At 53.8% G+C, this 20,489-nt stretch overlaps 1 protein-coding gene across 2 annotated transcripts; it reads left to right on the top strand.

Annotated features, from left to right (window-relative positions):
• Positions 1 to 6,838: 6,838 nt before the first annotated feature.
• FAM43B (family with sequence similarity 43 member B) lies at positions 6,839 to 20,143 on the top strand. Of its 2 annotated transcripts, none has more exons than XM_039508655.1 (3): positions 6,839 to 6,879; positions 16,377 to 16,461; positions 17,699 to 20,143. In XM_039508655.1, the coding sequence occupies exon 3, from the start codon at positions 17,706 to 17,708 to the stop codon at positions 18,681 to 18,683; it is 978 nt and encodes a 325-aa protein (XP_039364589.1). In that variant the 5' UTR covers positions 6,839 to 6,879; positions 16,377 to 16,461; positions 17,699 to 17,705; the 3' UTR covers positions 18,684 to 20,143. The 2 variants fall into 2 exon arrangements, with proteins under 2 accessions (XP_039364589.1, XP_039364588.1); XM_039508654.1 differs by lacking the exon at positions 6,839 to 6,879 and adding an exon at positions 15,461 to 15,591.
• Positions 20,144 to 20,489: the final 346 nt, after the last annotated feature.

Genomic DNA, 20,489 nt, shown 5'->3' with positions numbered 1-20,489 from the left:
CATTTTCCATAACAAAGGCCCCTCCCCCTGGAAGTGGATTGCAGCTTGAGAAATTGCCACTGACGTTGTATTTCACTTGATGCTTCACTGCCCAGGGTCTGGTTCTGTTACATGGGCATATTTGATATTGCTGGAGTCGGAAGGAGGAAGGCCTTATTGCTGAAGATGATCTCTGAGTGTGGAACCCCTTAATCCAGCTGCAGAACACAGGCGAGTCAGCGATTTTATCTCCGATGTGTGCTGATGCAGCACAAATCTGGGATTTTGAGTCCCTAAAACACAGAGGATGCTTCTTGGGATGCAGGGGGAGGAGGGGTTGCAAGCCGCCCTCTCTTCAGTCTCCAGAGCAGTCCTGAACACACGCAGAACATCAGTAAACCAAGATAAACACAATGGGATTATACGCGGAGATACGGAGCCAATGTTATGAATTTCCTGAAGTGTCAGCTAGATTTGACAGCTGAAATCTACCAAATTAGGCGTGCCAGTTCGAAGTTATTGCCAACATTTGAATGGAATTAATTACGATAACCCCTTCTGTTGAGATGGGGGAACGCTAGCTCAGGCTATGTCTACACAAGAGACCTGACAGTGGCAAAAGCATATGGGAGAGAGTTCTCCCATTGACGTAATAAACCACCCCCACTGAGTGGCAGTAGCTATGTATATGCCGTTGTAGTGCTTTAATGAAGACGCTCTAAGACCCATGGGTGACACCTCTCCCTTCGGCTAGTTAATCCACCTTCCCAAGAGGCAGTACGGATGTTGACAGGAGAAGCTGTTCCATGGACATAGCTCTGTCTACGCCAGGGGTGAGGTCAGTATAACTACATCGCTCTGGGGCGTGGATTTTAGCTGAAGTCGCCGTCACTTAGGTCGAGCGTGTCTTTACCAGGCCCACTAAATCAACACCGCTGCAACGATCGCAGCAGTACCGATTTAGCCGGTAGTGTAGACGTGACTTAAGTAATCCTCCGAGGAGTGAGGCTGCACCTTGTTTCGAAGCACTTTTCGGATTGCAGCCCTTGCTATTCTTAGTGTTCGGTTTGAAAATCGTTAGTTTGAAACATCCAAGCAATTGCTGACTGTTATTCTTTGAGGATCTCAAAGGCCAATTTACCTGGTCTGGCAAAGGAGAAACACTCATTTAGGATTACTGGGTAAAAATCCAAAATATGGTTCCTTGGGGTCTCACTCGAAAGAGCGCAGATTCAACCGGGGAACTTTTAGCTACTTCTATTAAAGAACACAAAGAGAAACACAATCCCAAACAGGAAACCTCAACAGGGCAGCTCTCCTGGAGTCTCCAGCATCTCTTATGATGATCTCCGTTTTATGACCTGTTTTCAGGGATGGTTAGAGAGGGAAACTCTCTAATTTCCTATTGGACACTTGGCAATTAGCTCTTGGATTTCAGCTCTTGCAGTTTCTTGCCTGCTTCTGTCAATATCTACTAACTAGATGGTGTGGGTGGGTCATAAAAGGATCAAAGGTCTTTTTTATCTGAGGCTTTTTACGTTTTATTCATTTCAAGGATGGTATTGCTCTATTATCCAGACTAGTAATTGCAATTCCCTGCCTTTTAAAGGGATCTCTTGTCATATTTCAGTGTTAGGTGTTTATATCTTTCAATATTCCTTGTCCTGCTGGTGCAATACAATTCACATCACTTCTAGAGTGCAACAATCATTTGTTGAGAAAAGAAAATCCCTTATAATTCCTCTAATGTCGTGGACATGGTCCATACACTCTTTGATTATATCCAGTACCTTTCATTTCACATTGTTCAGCACTTACTATATGCCCCAGAGACACCATCCACACATATAGAGAGACAGCATGTTTGATTCATAAGGCAGACAAATGTACCGTTTCTAATTTGGGGTGAAAACACGTGAATTGGACTTGAATCAGGAAACTTAACCCAACTAACACAGCAAGCTATTTCTAAGTGGTTTAAGCTTCCCTACCCACCTCTGGAACTTGATTCACTCTCAGGATTAAATGGGTCACTCTGCATAGGAAAGCAGGGTGTTCCTCGGTCAACCATGTGGGGGTTCTCACTGCCCATGCAGAGACATACACATTTGAGCCGTATGTAGATTGTGAGATCCTTGTCTAAATGACTAACAAACCTTTTATTTAGACATCTCCATTTGTGTTCTTGGGGGAAGAGAAACTTCAAGTTTAGCTTATCTGGGATTCCTTAGACAAAGTGTCGCACACGGTGTGAAGCTCTGTTTTGCTCAGTTTCTAGGTGGAGTTTAGAATGAGGCAGGCCCTGTTTGGGGAGAAACAGAGGTGGGCAACTACAATCTAGCTTGTCATTGTGATAAATCAGCGTTTCAGATTCGAGAGGCAGAAGGAACTAGAGTTATGGACAATAATCAAGGCATGTTTGACAGCTATACATCTCACAGGTGACAGCAGGGTCTGGTGGATGGGGGACTGGCTGTAGACCAAGAGGACAAGGGTACTAATCCTGGTTCTCCAACATGCTGGGTTGACTTTGGGCATGTCATTCCCCACCTCTGTTCCCCTCCCATCCTTTGTCTGTTTACATTCTCCTAAGCTCTTCCAGGGCAGGGACTGTCTCTCAGCAGATGCTTGTGCAGTGCCCAGCACAATGGGGCCTTGGTTTTGACAGGCGCATCTGGGAGCTCTCCCTATTAATTATGTGGATTATGGTAAATGCTTTGGAAAGGTCTTATAGTTAATTGACGTGACATTTCGGACTGGGGGGTTTGCTACCATTCCAGGATGTGCCAGCAGAACAAGTCACCTCTTTACTATCTTCACCGCACAAGTATCCAAGAAGCTCTATCCTCCTTCTGATTTTTTTCAGCATTGCTTGGTAGGTAGACGTTAGCGCTACTGCTCAGGAGAATTGCATGCGGCACAGAGCCCTGCTTAGAACTATGGAAGCTACAGGTGGACTGGGAAGCCCCACAGGTCCTTTCGTCACTTCCCAGAGACCAAAGCTGGATTGCTCCCTACCACCTGTTTTGCTAGAGCTTTGTCCCATCTGCTTTTAAACTGGTCAGGCCATGGGACTGTCACCACGCCCCTGGGGACACTATTCCCAATCTAAGGTCCCTAACAGATGGACAGACCCCTGCAGTGCATGCAGCGGACACCACTGAAGCTGGGCTACACACCTTCAGATCTCACTGTCACGAGGCCTCTCTTGATAACTAGCCTAAGGACTTCTCTTCTGAATTTCATCCCATTGCTGTTAGCTCGATACCTTGTGCCACCCTCAATAATTAGCCACCCTCCATGCATTGGCACACTTCAGTTATCATAGAATCATAGAACTGGAAGGGACCTCAAGAGATCATCTAGTCCAGTCCCCTACACTCATGGCAGGACTAAGTATTATCTAGATCATCCCTGACAGGTTTTTGTCTAACCTGCTCTTAAAAATCTCCAATGAAGGAGATTCCACAACCACCCTGGGCAATTTATTCCAGTGCTTTACCACCCTGAGAGTTAGGAAGTTTTTCCTAATGTCCAGCCTAAACCTCCCTTGCTGCAATTTAAGCCCATTGCTTCTTGTCCTATCCTCAGAAGTTAAGAAAAACAATTTTTCTTCCTCCTCCTTGTAACAACCTTTTACATACTTGAAAACTGTTATGTCCCCTCTCAGTCTTCTCTTTTCCAGACCAAACAAACCCATTTTTTTTCAAACTTCCATCATAAGTCGTGTTTTCTAGACCTTTAATTGTTTTTGTTGCTCTTCTCTGGACTCTCTCCAATTTGTCCACATCCTTCTTGAAATGTGGTGCCCAGAACTGGACACAATACTCCAGCTGAGGCCTAATCAGTGTGGAGTAGAGCAGAAGAATGACTTCTCGTGTCTTGCTTACAACACTCCTGCTAATACATCCCAGAATGATGTTTGCTTTTTTGCAACAGCGTTACACTGTTGACTCATATTTAGCTTGTGATCCACTATGACCCCCAGATCCCTTTCCGCAGTGCTCCATCCTACACAGTCATTGCCCATTGTGTACGTGTGCAACTGATTGTTCCTTCCCAAGTGCAGCACTTTGCATTTGTCCTTATTGAATTTCATCCATTTCTCCAGTTTGTCCAGATCATTTTTAATTTTAATCCTATCCTCCAAAGCACTTGCAACCCCTCCCAGCTTGGTATCATCTGCAAACTTTATAAGTGGACTCTCTATGCCATTCTCTAAACCACTGATGAAGATATTGAACAGAACTGGACCCAGAACTGATCCCTGCGGTAGCCTAGTCACCCACTGCTTGCTGTTCAGGCAATCTCTGCGTACCTAGCTCTTCTAGCCTTTCCTCCAGGGATCCACTGCCACTGATCGTTGATGCTGCTCTGCTATGAATTCGTTCCAGATTTGCCCCCTCCTCCCTTCCACTGCACCGTGCACTGATATGCAGCCTCCGTTGCAGCTCTTCCGATGCATCTCAGCCATTAACTTTCCGCCTCCCTGCTGCTCCAACATGACACCCCCTCCTCTCACATAACACTGACTCTGCCGCTCTATTGTGTATTTTTAAGGCGCTATCCTTGTGGTAGTGAATCACCTTCGCCTGCCTGTTCCCATGCCGGCCTCACCTTTGAATTCTGGCAATCTATGACAAGTGGCAGTTTGGGCAAACATGCAGTGTCCTCCTGACAGAGACTGCCAAACTCATGTTACTTGTGACCGAAGTCACATTTGTCTTTCATTCACCAGCGAAGACAGGATAGGGACCTGCCCGACTCACAGACCCAAACAATGGGAAACTGTGGTACAGAATCCTAGACTATTAACGTTGGAAGAGACCTCAGGAGGTCATCTAGTCCAACCCGCTGCTCAAAGCTGGACGAACACCAACTAAATCACCACTGGGTGCCAAACCTACTTCTGATTGCCCCCTTCACCCTAAGCTCGCTCTATTTTTGACTGAGAGGAAGGTCCGTGTCAGCCCAACCCTGCTGCAGGATGGAGAGAACTAAAGGTACGTCCACACGGCAACTAACATCCCACAGCTGGCCTGACTTGGGCTCACATGGCTCGGGCTAAGGGGCTGTTTAAGGGTAGTTTAGATGTTCAGGCTCGGGCTGGAGCCCTGCCTCTGAGACTCTGCGAGGTGGGAGGGATCCAGAGCTCAGGCTGCAGCACCAGCCTGGACATCTAAACAGCAATTAAAACAGCCCTTTAGCCCAAGCCCGAGTTGGCTGGCACGGGCCAGCCACGGGTGTTTAATTGCAGTGTAGACAGAGTTAGGCTCCCTGTTCCTTATGCCTGCTGCAGAACTGGCCAAGGCTCCTGCTGAAGTTTGTCACCTGGGGCTCCAGTATCCCATATCCACACATAGCAGTGCAGACTGCTCCCTGGAGATAACAATGGGGAAAATCCCCCGAGAACTTGCCAGCCAACATCCTTATAGAAGGTGCCTGTCCTGCAGCCCTCAGGGGAAGTACAAATTAATGCCGCAACAATGAGAGGTGCATATCCTTTCCCTGCAATGGTCTGTAATAAGGGCTGCACGCTTCAGAGCTTAGGCAGGCTGAGATCGTTTCACATCAGGGGCTCCTGGCCTCCCGCCATTCCCCCAGCAAGCTCGCTGTGTGGCCCCCTCCGATCCTCCTTCACTTCAGTGCAACTTCCCCAACATCCACCCTGCCAGCAGCTCTCTGTGTCAACCCCCATTCCTGTTCCCCCATGGCAAGGGCTCTATGTTCCCCTGCATTCCCACCTCTCTTCCATACCCGGATCTCCCAATCTCCCCCACCCTAGGATTTCTGTGTGCCCCCTCCCTTGCTCCTCCTCCATATCATTCTTCTCCCCCATGCCGGGGGCTGTGGGAATGCCCTTCTTGCCCCTTATTGCCCTCCCTTAATTTCTCCCCCCACCATTTTTATTGATCTGAGAGGAAGGATAAGACATTCAGGATGTCAAAATATTAAACTCTATTGGGAGGATGGGCTGAGATGAGACTGGTGTCTCGTTGTGCTGGAGGGTGTTAAGGGGAGCCACCAACCAGTTCTTTGATCCATAGATAACTGCAAAGGAGCTTTAAGCTGTGGCTGTACTAAACAGATGGCAGGGGCTCGCCGTCTCCCCAGTTTCTCCCCAGATCAATAGGATTCTGGCCTAGAATGTTCCCTGAAATCCTGGAATTCATCGGCTGTGGCATTAAAAAGCTATCACGTTACAGACAGACAAACTGCAGAAATGCCCTCAAGCTTACTAGCTCGGACAGCCAGCCTGGATTTGACTGACACACTCAGAGTGATTGATTGGCAGTCCATATTGAGCCATGATCAAGTTAAACAGCAAAATGTCAAGGATAAAAAAAAAAATGTATTCCCATGCAGCTTGTGGGAGGGAACTCAAAAGCAGCAAACAGGAGGCAGAAAAGCAGAAACCAGAGAGGAAAAAAAAAACCCCACGCTTCCTAAATAATGTAGGATCTATAAATAAACCAGCTAACAAACACCAGCTTTGGGGGAGATTTTAAATCTGCCGAAAGAGACCCTGTCACTATAAAAGTCAAGCAATTAAATAAAGATTCCTTATCTCTGGCACCAATAATATCACAGAGAATGAAAATGTTAAGTTTTGGGTTCAGATATGTAGTGAGGCCAAGTGGCCTCCCTCCCAGCGGGACAGCGAAGGACCATTACACGCCCCTTGGAGGGCGGAGCCTAGATCGCCCCGCCCCCCTCGCCAGAAGTACCGGAAGTAGAAAAGGCCAGCCCTGCAGAACAGTTGCAGAAGAAGGATGTTCTGCCTGTTCTCCCGTGTCCCCGAGAGGAACCGACACCTGGCTGGTCCCGATGCCCAGACGCTGACCCGGAGTACCAGCTGCCGTGTACCCTGTGGAACCAGAAGAGGCCTGGAGACCATAGGTACCAAACCCCAGGGAGGCAGGAAGTAGCCCAGGGGCAGCCACGGAGCAGCTGGCTGCCAAGCCCAGCGTGGCTCTGTCGACGTGTTGCGGCTGCATCCTCACTGACGCAGGGGCAGCCACTCCAGGGCTCTGGACTGGGATGTGGTGGAGTAGGGTGGGCCCACATCCCCCTGCCATCCCACCCTAGGGTGGCTGATCCCTACACTGTGCAAGGAGGCTCCAGCTCAGGAGAGGAGCTTCCCTTACCACTCACCTGTAGACTGTTTGTTTGCTGGCTGCCTGCGCTCCGCCCAGGCCAAAGCCAGCCCTTAGAGACTGTGTTGGTTGTTAGCTGTTGGAGCTCCGCCCAAGCCACGGCCAGTCCTGATAGACTGTGTTTAAGGGCTGACTACATGAACTATCCAAGCCCAGGCTAAAGCCGGATAGTGACCATTAATCACCCAGCCCTATTGTGGGCGCTCGGCTGTCTCGCAGACTCGCCTGAGTGGCCTCCCTCCAAGCGGAAGAGAGGGGAACCATTACAAGATACCACGGAGATAACTGTATTATCTATAATTGATAGAATCTCTACAATCTTTGGTAATGTATTTTTCACCATTTCTGATGTTTGTTTAATTCTTGAATTTTGCTCAGTTCTGACCTTCCGACTAGCCTGGTTAGTTTCACAGTGGTATGTAGTCAGTTTCACTTTCCAGCTCTCAGGCACTGCCTAGCACAAGGCTGCTGTGGGTAGGTTCATTCATGACCTTTAAGAAGAAGGATGAAGTCACCCTTTCAACCCCCAAGGCATTTTCATGAGGTTTAATAACCCCACCCCACTCCAAATGCAAACACACAAACAAAACCCCACTACGTTCTGGGCCTTACATTGCGGATAGGATAAAGCACATTCGAAAGTTCTTCTCTTTTAATGTGAGGGATCTGGTATGGAAACCAAGCCATTTTATATTATTATTTTGGTTGCTTTTCTTTTATCCTAGTATTCTAGAGCCACATGGCATTCTTGCTGGTGTCATAGCATAAGCTGTTGGAAGTGAACGCAGGGGACTGTGCTTGCCTGGGTGTTATCTGTAGTGTGGGTGGGAACGGGAAGAGTGACAACAGTGTGTTTGCATGAATAGGTGTGTGTATGCAAATGTGCCATGTATAATGTGGCGTATTTGCATGCAAATGGAGTGCTTGTGTGTATAAACATGGTGTGTATGTATATGGATGGATGTCTGTGTTGGAAGGAGAAAGGGAGAACAAGTTGCATGCTGGTATTTAACTTATATTGCAATAGTCCTATGCAAATTTCCTGGATTTTGTAGCCCCAGCAAATTGGATTTCAACTGGGGAAGAATGCTTTGAAGGACTTTCATCTGGAAATATGCAGTACTACGAGTTCCTCAGCCTGCGTGTGGATACGCCAGGCTCCTCTGGCTTATGCAGGAATGGAAACACAGGAACAAAGGCCTTATCCTTGACAGGTTTTGGAGTTCAGGGTGCCCATCAAGTGTCCAACCTACTGGTTTTAATGACAATTATTTACACTTTGCTAAAATGGGGTCTCTCCTCCCCCCCAACCATCTGAGAAGAGCTCTGGGGGAATGTGCTTTCTGCTCAGCAATATTAACAAGAAAAGGAATCAGAAACCATCGAAGGCATTCCAGAGACTTACCAACTAGAACTGGAGAAGCAGTGCCTGGCTGTAAAACAGCTTTCTTAAGCCTGCAGCTGGTTGGCTCTGCTGCATTTAAAGGAGCAGTCCCTAGAAAAGCATGCTGGGAAAACAGTGCTTACAAGAGGGCAAGCAAGCTGGGCTCAGAAAGACACCAAAGGGATCAGGAAGTTGCTGTGAAAAGCGCTCTTGAATAAACATTTCCCTGCTATACCAAGAGTCCCTTATATGGCGACGCTTCCATCCTCGCTGGGCCCTTCTGTTGGCCAGTTTCTCAGTCCCCTCGGCACTTGGTCTCAGAGATGACAAAGATCTGACGGCAGCACCAGCCATCACCAAATCCAGGATGAATGGCTTCTGCCTGTCTTCATGCAGTTCCCGCGGTTGTACCTAAACCACTTTGCACAGGGGGTTTCTATCCAGAGGTAGTGTGGTCTAGTGGGCCAAGTTCAGGGTTGGCCCATCTAAGTGGTGATGAACACAGTATAAATGCCTGCATCCTGGGTAACCAGGAACTCCTGCGTTTGAATTCCAACCCTGCCAAGGATTCACTCCATGGTCTTTTGCAAGTCCCCGAGCATTTCTGTTTCCCCAAGTGTAAAATGGGATGATAGTAGTTACCTGCCAGGCTGGGAAGTTTCATTCATTCATAACTGCATAATGCTTTGAAAGCCTTGGATAGGAGACACTATGAAAAAGGCAAAGTATCATGGGGGGGGGGAATCTATGCCATTCAGGATACTGAGATTGTCTTTGTGCTGCAAAATGAGATTGTTCAGAACTTTATGGTGACAATGTGGCTAGCAACTCAGATGCCTCGGCTTCTGGAGAATCTCCGCTACCTGCCAATAGTACAGGGGACTGACACACAGATGAGCAGTGCTGAGTCGATCCAGAAGAGGGCCACGGCACATATGCAGCCCAGCAGATTCATTTCGGTTGGTAGCATTAGTTACAGTGTTGTTATTTATTCCTTTCCTTTGGTTATTCATTCCTATGCACTATCCACTCCTGCTTCTGTGCTGTGGAGACAGTCAGCACAAACCCTGGACACCACTCACGTGGGACTTACATTGTGGTAGCCCTGTGCGCACGGCTGAGCTTTTTCACGCTTCCTGTATAACTTCCTATGAAGAAAGGATGTGGGGCACAATAGCCCCACCACTGAGGGTGCAGGGAGGTGGAATGTTGGAAGGAAAATCCACACCAGAGGCTGTCAGAGGGCTCTCCCTCCAGCCCCACTGATGAGTCAAATTCATCATCCCTCTTGGAAAGGCCTCCATCCTCCCCATGAAGGAACCGGAACGGAGCCAAGCTGTGTGTAGCGGGAGTAATTAGCGTTGTCATGACCCAGGGCTCATCATGCTGCCATGAGTGTCGGGGAGGGATCGAGGCAGGCAGAGAGACGGGAAGGAAATGAGAGATGTCACTGAATAATGCTCTTAATCCAGGGCTCCTCCGGGGCAGCAGTGCCAGTCACAAGCTCTGCTGGCTTGGTGTGAGACACGTCAGAGTCACTACTCATTGCTCATTAGGGGGCTGCATCTCACCACCTCCTTCGCCTCCCCTTGATCTGATCTGAAGGGACAGCCACCGGCCCTGGCTGGCTGCGCTACCCATCCCGTGGAAGGAGCACATGCCCCCCTGTGTCTGTCAGCGTTGTCCAGCCCAGATCTCTCATTGGTAATCGCCCCGTGGCTGAGAAGGGCTGCTGGGAAATGTCGCTTAATGAAGAAGCAGCGAGATGTGTGCCTTTTCTGTGCCACCAGGAGGACAGCGAGGGTTTGCAGATTAGCAGCTCTGCCTTGACCGTCCAGCCCTCCCAACCCACAGTCCTTGGGAGGGGGTGAGGAATGCTTGATGCCCACTGAGGTGCTTAGCGAGGACTCAGGAGTCCCTTTTCCCCAGGCTTTGGTCCTGGTCAAATGCTGCTGTTCCTGGTGTGATGTTTCAAAGGGGTTGTTAGGAGGATTATGTCTCAGGCTCGAACCCCAGAGTGAGGCAATGCATTTGCCCTGTCATCGGGACGATGGAACGAAAGAGCTGAAACCTGATTAGCATAAAGGATCCTATCAAACTCATCCTGAAGCTCAGACACTTATTTCATTATCTGATAGTCCCTCTTTTGCGATCTTCTCCTTTCCGTGAGACGGCTCTGGGGCTGAAATAAACACAGCCTGATAGTCGGCCTGGTTGTGTTACCCATCCTAGCACAGGGTATGTCAGGCTCCCCCGGCTAGAGGCTAGGTCATTAGAGGATAACAGCCTAGTCCTGCTACCAGCTAATGAAGCTACTCCTTTGAGTCAAGTGCTACAGGTCTGTGTTGTGGTGCTGAAAATCCAACCTCGTCTGATGATTCACGTGGGGCAGGTGGGTTGTCACATTTGCACTGTGTTCATGTTAACAGTGAGCTCCCAATTTCCTAGATTCATTCATAGATTCCAGAGCCAGAAGGGACCATCCTGACTGTCTAGTCTGAACACAGGCCAGAGAGCTTCAAAATAAATCTCTGGGCCCAGAAGCAGAGGAAGTGCTTTCAACTCTACATTCCTTTCCAGCAAATCCAATCCACTTTCCCATCCCATCTGGGTCCTTAATGGCCCAGGATAACATCACAGAGGTACCTTATAGGGCAAGCTGCCCCCCCAGGCCCAGGCCCAGGCCATATTCTGGCATCAAGTGAACACACCAGCCACCTTAGCTGTATGGAGATGCAGAGTTCCTAGCTCCTTTCATAGAATATCAGGGTTGGAAAGGACCTCAGAAAGTCATCTAGTCCAACCCCCTGCTCAAAGCAGGGCCAGCCCCAGATAGATTTTTGCCCCAAATGGGCCCCCTCAAGGATTGAATTTACAACCCTTGGTTTAGCTGGCCACTGCTCAAACCACTGAGCTATCCCTCCTCCCCTCCCCTGAACCCTGGGCTGGCAGCGGCTGAGCGGGGCCAGCGGCTGGGACCCCACCTGGCAGGGGATGGCGGCCAGAACCCCAGACTGGCAGGGGGCTGAGCGGCTCAGCCCCCTGCCGGTCTGGGGTTCTGTCTGCCACCCCCACTGCCGGTCTGGGGTTCCGGCCACCGGCCCCGCTCAGCCCGCAGCCGGCCGGGGGTTCCGTCTGCCGCCCCCACTGCCGGTCTGGGATTCCGGCCACCGGCCCCGCTCAGCCCGTTGCCGGCTGGGGGTTCCATCTGCCGCCCCACTGCCGGCCGGGGTTCCGCCTGCCGCCCCACTGCCGGTCTGGGGTTCCAGCCACCCTGGGGTTCCGTCTGCCGCCCCCACTGCCGGTCTGGGGTTCCGTCTGCCGTCCCCACTGCCGGTCTGGGGTTCCGGCCACCGGCCCCGCTCAGCCCCCTGCTGGTCTGGGGTTCCATCTGCCGCCCCCCACTGCCGGTCTGGGGTTCCAGCCGCCAGCCCCGCTCAGCCCACTGCCAGTCTGGGGTTCTGTCTGCCACCCCCACTGCCAGTCGGGGGTTCCAGCCGCCGGCCCCACTCAGCCCACTGCCAGTCTGGGGTTCTGTCTGCCGCCCCCACTGCCGGTCTGGGGTTCCAGCCACTTGCCCCTGCCGGTCTGGGGTTCCAGCCGCCAGCCCCGCTCAACCCGCTGCTGGTCTGGGGTTCTGTCTGCCACCCCCAACTGCCGGTCTGGGGTTCAGTCTGCCGGCCCCTGTAAATGTAAAATGTATGACTGGCACTCGGAACCTTAAATTACAGTAAATAAATGAAGACTTGGCACACCACTTCTCAAAGGTTGCTGACCTCTGGATGAAAGGCCTGTCTGTGCTCCAAGGCTTACATTGGCATAGTGATGGGGCTGCAAGGGTAACCCCGTGGTGTAGACTCTACGGGGAAGTTGCTCCAACGGAAGCACCCCTTTGGTGGCTGTACTAACTCTGTCTCCCCCAGAGACAGTAGGTAGGCTGGAGGAGGAATGCATCCGCCTGCCTAGCTGTGCCTACACTGGGGATTTTGGTGGGTGTAGCTGTGGTGCTTAGCAGGTGGATTTTCACCACCGCCCTCCCCGAATGCCATAGCTATGTCAACCTACGTTTTAAGTGTAAATCAGGCCTCAGCATCTAAGGGGAAGGCTGACATGTGTCTAAGGCTACGTGTACATGATGGGCTAGAGGTGTGATTCCCAGTTCACGTACAGGTACTCGTGCCAGCTTGTTGAGAGCTAGCACCAGTATAAGTAGCCGAGTAGCCATGGTAGCACAGGCAGCAGCTGCGGTGGCGTGGCTGAAACACAGACCCACAGGGGCAGGCGGGTTTCACTTGGCACGGCTAAGCTGTGTTGCCACTGCCTGTGCTGCTGTAACCCACACACCGTCTGGGTGTGGTGTTCGGTCCCAGCGAGCGGCACTGAGACCACTTAGAGAAAGCACCATTAATGAGTCTGTTTAACAGCCAGTTGGCTTTTGGCTCATGCACTAAGCTCCAGAGATCTGCGGTTCGATCCCGCCCGCCGGCGACCAGGCTCTGTCCCGTTACACTACCACAGCTATGATTTATACTCGCACTAGCGCTCCTCAAGCTAGCATGAGCATGTGTATGCGAGCTGGGAATCACACCCAAATGTTGTCAGGCAGTAGCTCTCTAGGTGGTTGCAAGGGGTCTTAAGGCTCAAATCCAGGAGCTGAACCCATCCTTGCTCTCATCCAGGACCACAGAGAGCTACCAAGCTTAATCAGCAGCTCTGGCTTCCAGCAGGCAATTGTGTGTCAGATTCCAGACTCCCCCACTCACCGTCACGCACCCGGAGCATGACAGCATTGCTATCGCAACCACACACGTCACAGTTCTCAGGAACACTGAGGGCCTGATGCTCACTTACACTAAGGTCCCTTTCAGTGTAAAAAGGCCTTAATGTAAATGAGAATTCGGCCTCGACTATTCTCCTGGCAAGTTCTGATAAAACCTGAATTATTTCTGGAGTGAACAAGGTCTGTAATATTTACAAGATGTGCTGGTGTCAGACAATATACTGTAAGTACATACAGCCTCCAGCACGTACAGACACAATTCACATTGGCTCTTTTGTGTACACTTGACACATACACACATAGCCATGCAGGCACATACACACCTTCTGCATGGAATCTAGGCTTGCCAACTTTCTAATTGCAGAAAACCAAACACTCTTGCCCCGCCCCTTGCCCCACCCCCTTCTGAGGCCCCACCCCCACTTACCCCATCCTCCCTCCCTCAGTTGCTCACTCTCCCCCACCCTTGCTCACTCACTCATTTTCACCAGGCAGGGGGTTGGGGTATGGGAGGGGGTGAGAGCTCCGGCTGGGGGGCAGGTTTTGGGGTGGGGCCGGGGACAAGGTGTTTGGGGCGCAGGTGGGGGCTCCAGGCTGGGGGGGGGCGCTGAGGTTTCAGAGTGTGAGAGGGGGCTCTTGGCTGGGGTAGGGGGATGGGGTGTGGGAAGAGGTTCTGGGCTGGGGGTGCAGGTTCTGGGATGGGGCCAGAAATGAGGGTTCAGGGTGTGGTAGGGGGCTCCAGGCTGGCAGTTGGGGTGTGGGAGGGGTGAGGGCTCCGGCTGGGGGTGTGGGCTCTGGGGTGGAGCCGGGGATGAGGGGTTCAGAGTGCAGGAGGGGGCTCAGAGCTAGGGACGAGGGTTGGGATGCGGGAGGGGGTGCAGGCTTTCAGAGGCCATACAACAGCCCCATTCCCAGAGCCCCTTGCAGCACTAGGAGACAGGGATATCTCAAACTCCTGGTGCCGGCAATGGGGTGACAGAGCACAGAGTAGCCGCTGGGGCACACAATGCGGCCACAGAAGTGCGAGAAGTGGGCAGCAGCAGGAGAGTCGCACGCCACGACTCCTCAACAGCCATCTCCAGCTGGAGCGCTCGCGAGTCACGCTATGTAACCCTGCCCTGACCCGGCCAATGGGAGCTGCGCCTGTGGGCGGGGGCAGCACGCGGAGCCCCCTGGCCACTCCTCCACCTAGGAGCCGGACATGCCAGCCGCTTCCCAGGAGCTGGGCAGAGCTGGCCAGGGAGCCTGCCAGTCCCACTGTACCACCAATCAGACTTTTAAATGGCCTGGTCCGCAAAGTGACTGGAGCCGCCAGGGTCCCTTTTTGACGGGGTGTGCTGGTCAAAAACTGGACACCTGGCAACCCTAACTCCATACTCACCAGCAGCCATAAATATTTCATTCAAACAATGTTCAGAGACTATTAGAAACTCACAAAAAGAAAATTACAATTGAGCCGGGATTTATGGCATTACGCGAGCTGGGTTAAGAGAGGCCTGGTCTAGGGATCTGAGCAAAGATGGGGGTTAGGAACTCGTGAGTTAATCTCTGACCCTTCTGAGGCCTTGGGCGAGTCATTTCCACCCGCTCTGCCTTAGTTTCTCCATCTGTAAAACAGGAGCCTGATATTTACCTCCCCTGTTGGTTTGTTGCGATGATAAATGTTCGCCGAGTGCTTTGAAGATGAAGAGTGCAGCGTAAGTGATGACAATGGCCTTTGTGCTTTGGAGTCATGCCAAAAAAAATTAACTTTCCAAACGTGGATGCCTAGATGCACATTTAGGCCTGGAATAAGACACCTGATTTTGCAGGTGCTCAGCACCTCTGGAAATGGGGCCACTTATTTACCTGCCTAAATATTGATGCAATTGCCTTCTTTAAGCACCCAGGAAATGTTTGCCTCCAGCATCTTTGAAACCAGCACTAGGAAGCTGGTATGAGAATCCCACAGCACTGACCCCGAGTGTAGTTGGCAGGGTAAATATTTGTTTCCCCACCGTGGACTAATTCTAGGTTCTTTTGCTTTGAGTGGACCACAGCACTGGTTTCTCTCCCCTGACAGAGGAACTGTGAGCTTTCTGGTACTTAGACACCACAGGCCTGAGCTGAGGTTACTATGGCAAACGTCCTTGGCATCTCTCTGCTTTTGTGAGTGCTCGGAATTGTGAGTGCAGGGAACATGCCTCACCCCGTCACATCGCCATGGCCAAAGCAATGTGTAGCCCAGAGCCAGGCAGGTGTCTGCTTGCGAGGCAGCACGGTGGGTTATGGGCATTGCAGGAATGGTCCAGGTGAGGCTGTGAGAAAAGTGGGGTCTCCCTGTGGGTGAGCTCTGAGCTGGTGTGTGTGTGTGTGTGTGTAAGAGAGAGCGAGCGCTGGGCTGATCTCTGTGTGTGTGTGTGTGTATGTGTATGTGTGAGTGAGCTCTGAGCCACTGTGTGTGTGTGTGTGTGTGTGTGTGTGTGTGTGTGTGTGTGTGTGTGTAAAAGAGAGCGAGCTCTGGGCTGATCTCTGTGTGTGTATGTGTATGTGTGAGTGAGCTCTGAGCCACTGTGTGTGTGAGAGAGAGAGAGCGAGAGCGAGCTCTGAGCCATTTTGTGTGTGTGTGTGTGTGTATGTGAGGGGGGCTCTGGGCTGATGTGTGTGTGTTTCTGTGTGTGTATGTGTGTGAGAGCTCTGAGCCGCTCTGTGTGTGTATGTGTGTGTGCACGCGTGTGAGCTCTGGGCTGGTGTGTGCATATGTGAGACAGAGAGCGCTCTAGTCTGGGCTGATGTGTGTGTGTGTGTGTGTGTGTGTGTGTGTGTGTAAATGAGCTCTGAGCCACTGTGTGTGTGTATGAGCTCTGGACTGATCTCTCTGTGTGTATGTATATATGTGTGTGTGAATGAGCTCTGGGCTGCTGTGTGCGTGCGTGTGTGAGACAGAGAGCGCTCTGGGCTGGTGTGTGTGTTTGTCTATGTGAGAGCTCTGGGCTGCTGTGTGCGTGTGTGGCTGCATGATGGAGCAGGCCGGGAGGGGGAGCAGCACACGCAGTTAGGGATGAATCCCCGCATCCGCTCCTCATTGCTGTCACAGCAGGAGAAGCCGCGGGACCGGGAGCCAGAGCCCGCTGCGGGGCAGTGCGATCGGGATCGGCGCATCTTCCTCCAGCTGCAGTGAGGTAGGGACACCGGGCCGGGGCACCCGCCCAGCTGCAGCAGAGCGGGTCTGGGGGGGGGGGGCTGAGAGAGGGGCAGCTCCATCCATTTGCAGTGGGGCAGGCCAGAGGGAGGGGCACCCCCAGCAATCTGCAGTGGGGTAGAGACCGGGGCAATTCCAGGCGGGGCAGTGGGGTAGGGACCGGGGCCATTCCCGGCGGAGCGGTGGGGTAGGGACCGGGGCAATTCCCGGCGGGGCAGTGGGGTAGGGACCGGGACATCTCCAGGCGGAGCGGTGGGGTAGGGACCGGGGCCATTCCCGGCGGGGCAATGAGGTAGGGACCGGGGCATCTCCAGGCGGGGCAGTGGGGCAGGGACCGGGGCATCTCCCGGCGGAGCGGTGGGGTAGGGACCGGGGCATCTCCCGGCGGAGCGGTGGGGTAGGGACCGGGGCATCTCCCGGCGGGGCAGTGGGGTAGGGACCGGGGCATCTCCAGGCGGGGCAGTGGGGTAGGGACCGGGGCCATTCCCGGCGGGGCAGTGGGGCAGGGATCGGGGCATCTCCAGGCGGAGCGGTGGGGTAGGGACCGGGGCATCTCCCGGCGGGGCAGTGGGGTAGGGACCGGGGCATCTCCCGGCGGGGCAGTGGGGTAGGGACCGGGGCCATTCCCGGCGGGGCAGTGGGGTAGGGACCGGGGCCATTCCCGGCGGGGCAGTGGGGCAGGGACCGGGGCCATTCCCGGCGGGGCAGTGGGGCAGGGACTGGGGCCATGCCCGGCGGAGCGGTGGGGTAGGGACCGGGGCCATTCCCGGCGGGGCAGAGGGGTAGGGACCGGGGCATCTCCAGGCGGGGCAGTGGGGTAGGGACCGGGGCATCTCCCGGAGGGGCAGTGGGGTAGGGACCGGGGCATCTCCCGGCGGAGCGGTGGGGTAGAGACCGGGCATCTCCCGGCGGGGCAGTGGGGCAGGGACCGGGGCATCTCCCGGCGGGGCAGTGGGGCAGGGACCGGGGCATCTCCAGGCGGAGCGGTGGGGTAGAGACCGGGCATCTCCCGGCGGAGCGGTGGGGTAGAGACCGGGCATCTCCCGGCGGGGGTGGGCGGCACAGTGGCTCAGGCAGGAGCAGCGGGGTCGGGGCGCCTCCCGGTGCGCTCGGAGGAAAGCCCCTTCCGCGAGCCGGGGGCAGGCAGCGATTGCCGCACAGGCACCGGATCCCGCTGCCTCTCCGGCCTCTTACCCCCCGCTCCCCTCCCCTTGCAGAGCCGCGATGCTGCCCTGGCGCAGGAACAAGTTCGTCCTGGTGGAAGAGGAGCGACAGGGCAAAGCCAAGAGCCTGGGCCCGGGGCTCAGCTACGCCTCGCTGCTCTCCAGCTTCGTGCGCTCCTGCCCGGACCTGCTGCCCGAGTGCCCGCTGGAGCGGCTGGGCAGCGTCTTCCGCAGCCGGCGGCACAAGGTGGAGCTGAACCCGGAGGACCCCACCTACACGGCCTGGTACCTGGGCAACGCGGTCACGCTGCAGGCCAAGGGCGAGGGCTGCACGGACGAGGCGGTGGGCAAGATCTGGGCCAAGAGCGGCGGCGGGGCCGGCGGCACCAAGGTGAAGCTGACGCTGGGGGCGCACGGCCTCCGCATGGCCCCCTGCGAGAAGCGGGGCGGCGGCGGGCGGCGGCCGGCCCACGCCTACCTGCTGCGCCGCATCACCTACTGCGCGGCCGACGCCCGGCACCCCAAGCTCTTCGCCTGGGTCTACCGGCACCAGGTGAAGCACAAGGCCGTGGTGCTGCGCTGCCACGCCGCGCTGCTCCCCAAGGCGGCCGCGGCGCGGGCCCTGGCGCGCCTGCTGCTCCAGACGGCCGGCGCCGCCTTCCGCGACTTCCAGCGCCTGCAGCGGCAGAAGGACGCCCGCCGCCTCCAGCGCCAGCGCCTGGGCGACTCCATCGTCCCGCTGGTGCCCCTCCGCAAGCTGCTCAACGGGCAGGGCCCCTACCGGCCCCCCGCCGACCGGGGCCGCGGCGCCCGCCGGCTCAGCTCCATCCTGGAGGAGGAGGAGGAGGAGAACCTGGGCGCCCCCCGCCACAACGCGCCCCCCGCCGGCCTCAGCCCGGCCCCCGGCTGCGCCCAGCCCGCTGCCGCCCCCCAGCGCCGGGAGCGGGCCGAGGTGCTGACTTTAGCCCAGGAGCTGAGGGGCTGGAGCCTCCAGAGCCCGCCGCCCTGGCAGCCCGCCCGGGAGAGGCCCTGCTGCTGAAGCCAGGCGGCTAGAGACCGCCCAGCTGCCTTCTCGGAAGGGCCCGCCTGCCCGGGGTGAGGAGGGGCAGGAGGAGTCTGGAAAGGCTGCCTGCTGTTTGCCCCCTGCCCACGTCTGCAGCCTGAGGAGAGGCAGACAACAACCATCAGGCCCTGCTGGCTGCCAGGGCTCACACACAGATAGACTGAGCCACCCAGCCTGCAGGTAACACTCCTCCACTGCCATCCGAGCACAGGCGCCAGCTCTGAGGTGGCTCTTGCACCTGTTCTTCTGCTGAGCGGACACTGAGATGATCCAGAGGGGCTGGTGCATCTCTCCATCTCCTCCACACACCTCCCCACCCCTACACACACACAGACACTTGCTAACCGCTCAGAGAAAGACTGGCTGGCATTAGAGCCAGGGACGGGCTCTTGCTAAACTGAGACATACCCGCAAGTTCTGGAAGGGCGAAGGGTTCCCTGAATGGGCAGCTGCCGCAGATTGGGCAGGGAGCAACTCTTGTGTGTATTTTGTACTTCCAGTGGTTTCAAGGAAAGAGAGAGACACACACACAAACTGGGGGTGGGGGATGATATTTCCATTTCATCAGAGTCTAGCTGAAGTGACTTTTACTACTTGATCTAAACTAACATTTATATATTTAAAAAAAAGCCATCTATGTACAGAGAGATGCCCTTAGATTTCACTTCTATTACAACGTGCAATTTTTCTGTACAGTTTTGTACATGTCACATAGGACAGGTGCCTGTATGTGTCTGACACTGGGGAGGGGATGTGGCTGGGGATGGGATGTACAGCACGATGGGGCTGAGGGGCTGATTTTCAAAAGTGCTGGCTCCCATCACTCTCCAGACGGGGTTGTGTGGGTGCTCCAGAGCTCTGCAAATCAGGCCACAGTTACATGGCTAAATATAAGTGTCTACATTCATATTTAGGTACCTAAATAAGCATCCTTATTTCCAGAGGTGCTGAGCACCTGTTGTCTTTGGTGAGATTTGCAGAAGTTCAGTGCCTCTGAAAATCAGCCCTCTTTGAGTTAGGTAGCTAAAGGTGGGGTTAGCTGTCTACAATTTGGCACCCACGTTTGGAAAATTTGGCCCTGGGGGTGCCTACCTGTGTCTTAAGGAGATGGGCTCTAGAACATCCAGGAGTCAAATTCTTCATCATGCTTTGGTTTCAGTGGTGTTACATTACGGACACATCTGGCCCACATGTGTCTGACTCTGGGGATGAGATGCAGAGCATCACACACAGAGAGAGAGAGGCTTTGTTCTGACACAGAACGTGGGGTGTTTTAACCCCAGGAGAAGATGGTCAGCTGCACGTCTCCTTTGTATGTTCACAATGCAAAGCCCAACGGCATGTGTGTGCGTGCGTGCGTACACACACACACGCACGCATATAATGTGGTAATTGTAATAAAGATTCTCTGCGTTTTCTGAGATATGATTGCTGTGCTTTATCTTCTGTAAACATTGCGCTGCCATTGTATCTCAAGAGCTGTAATAGCTGGAACCTAAACTAGCTCAGTGATGGGTGAGGGATCAGGCTTCTATCTATTGATCTAGCTCAGAGTTTTATATTGCTGCCCTTCATAGGAGTATCTGAGCATCTTCCTGGAAAATTAATAGCGGTATCAACGTTCCTAGTGGTCTTCATGGAGACGCTGGCACCTCTCCCTTTATGGGATCTAGTCTAGGTTCTGGACTAGGAGGGCCATTTGGCTAGATTGTGTACCAAGCCCTGATTATAAATGAGGGATTTTACTGCTCTGTTGTGACGGTGATGATGGTGGTGATGATG

Source organism: Mauremys reevesii, linkage group 21 (genome assembly GCF_016161935.1).
Source record: "Mauremys reevesii isolate NIE-2019 linkage group 21, ASM1616193v1, whole genome shotgun sequence".
Lineage (NCBI taxonomy): Eukaryota > Metazoa > Chordata > Testudines > Geoemydidae > Mauremys > Mauremys reevesii.
This window is presented reverse-complemented; position numbering and strand designations above follow the sequence as displayed.

Coding starts and splice junctions, on each gene's coding strand:
- FAM43B (XM_039508654.1), top strand. CDS start 15,480: ATGCCTCACCCCGTCACATCGCCATGGCCAAAGCAATGTGTAGCCCAG. Junction 15,592..16,376: donor GCATTGCAGGAATGGTCCAG/GTGAGGCTGTGA, acceptor TTGCTGTCACAG/CAGGAGAAGCCGCGGGACCG. Junction 16,462..17,698: donor CTTCCTCCAGCTGCAGTGAG/GTAGGGACACCG, acceptor CTCCCCTTGCAG/AGCCGCGATGCTGCCCTGGC.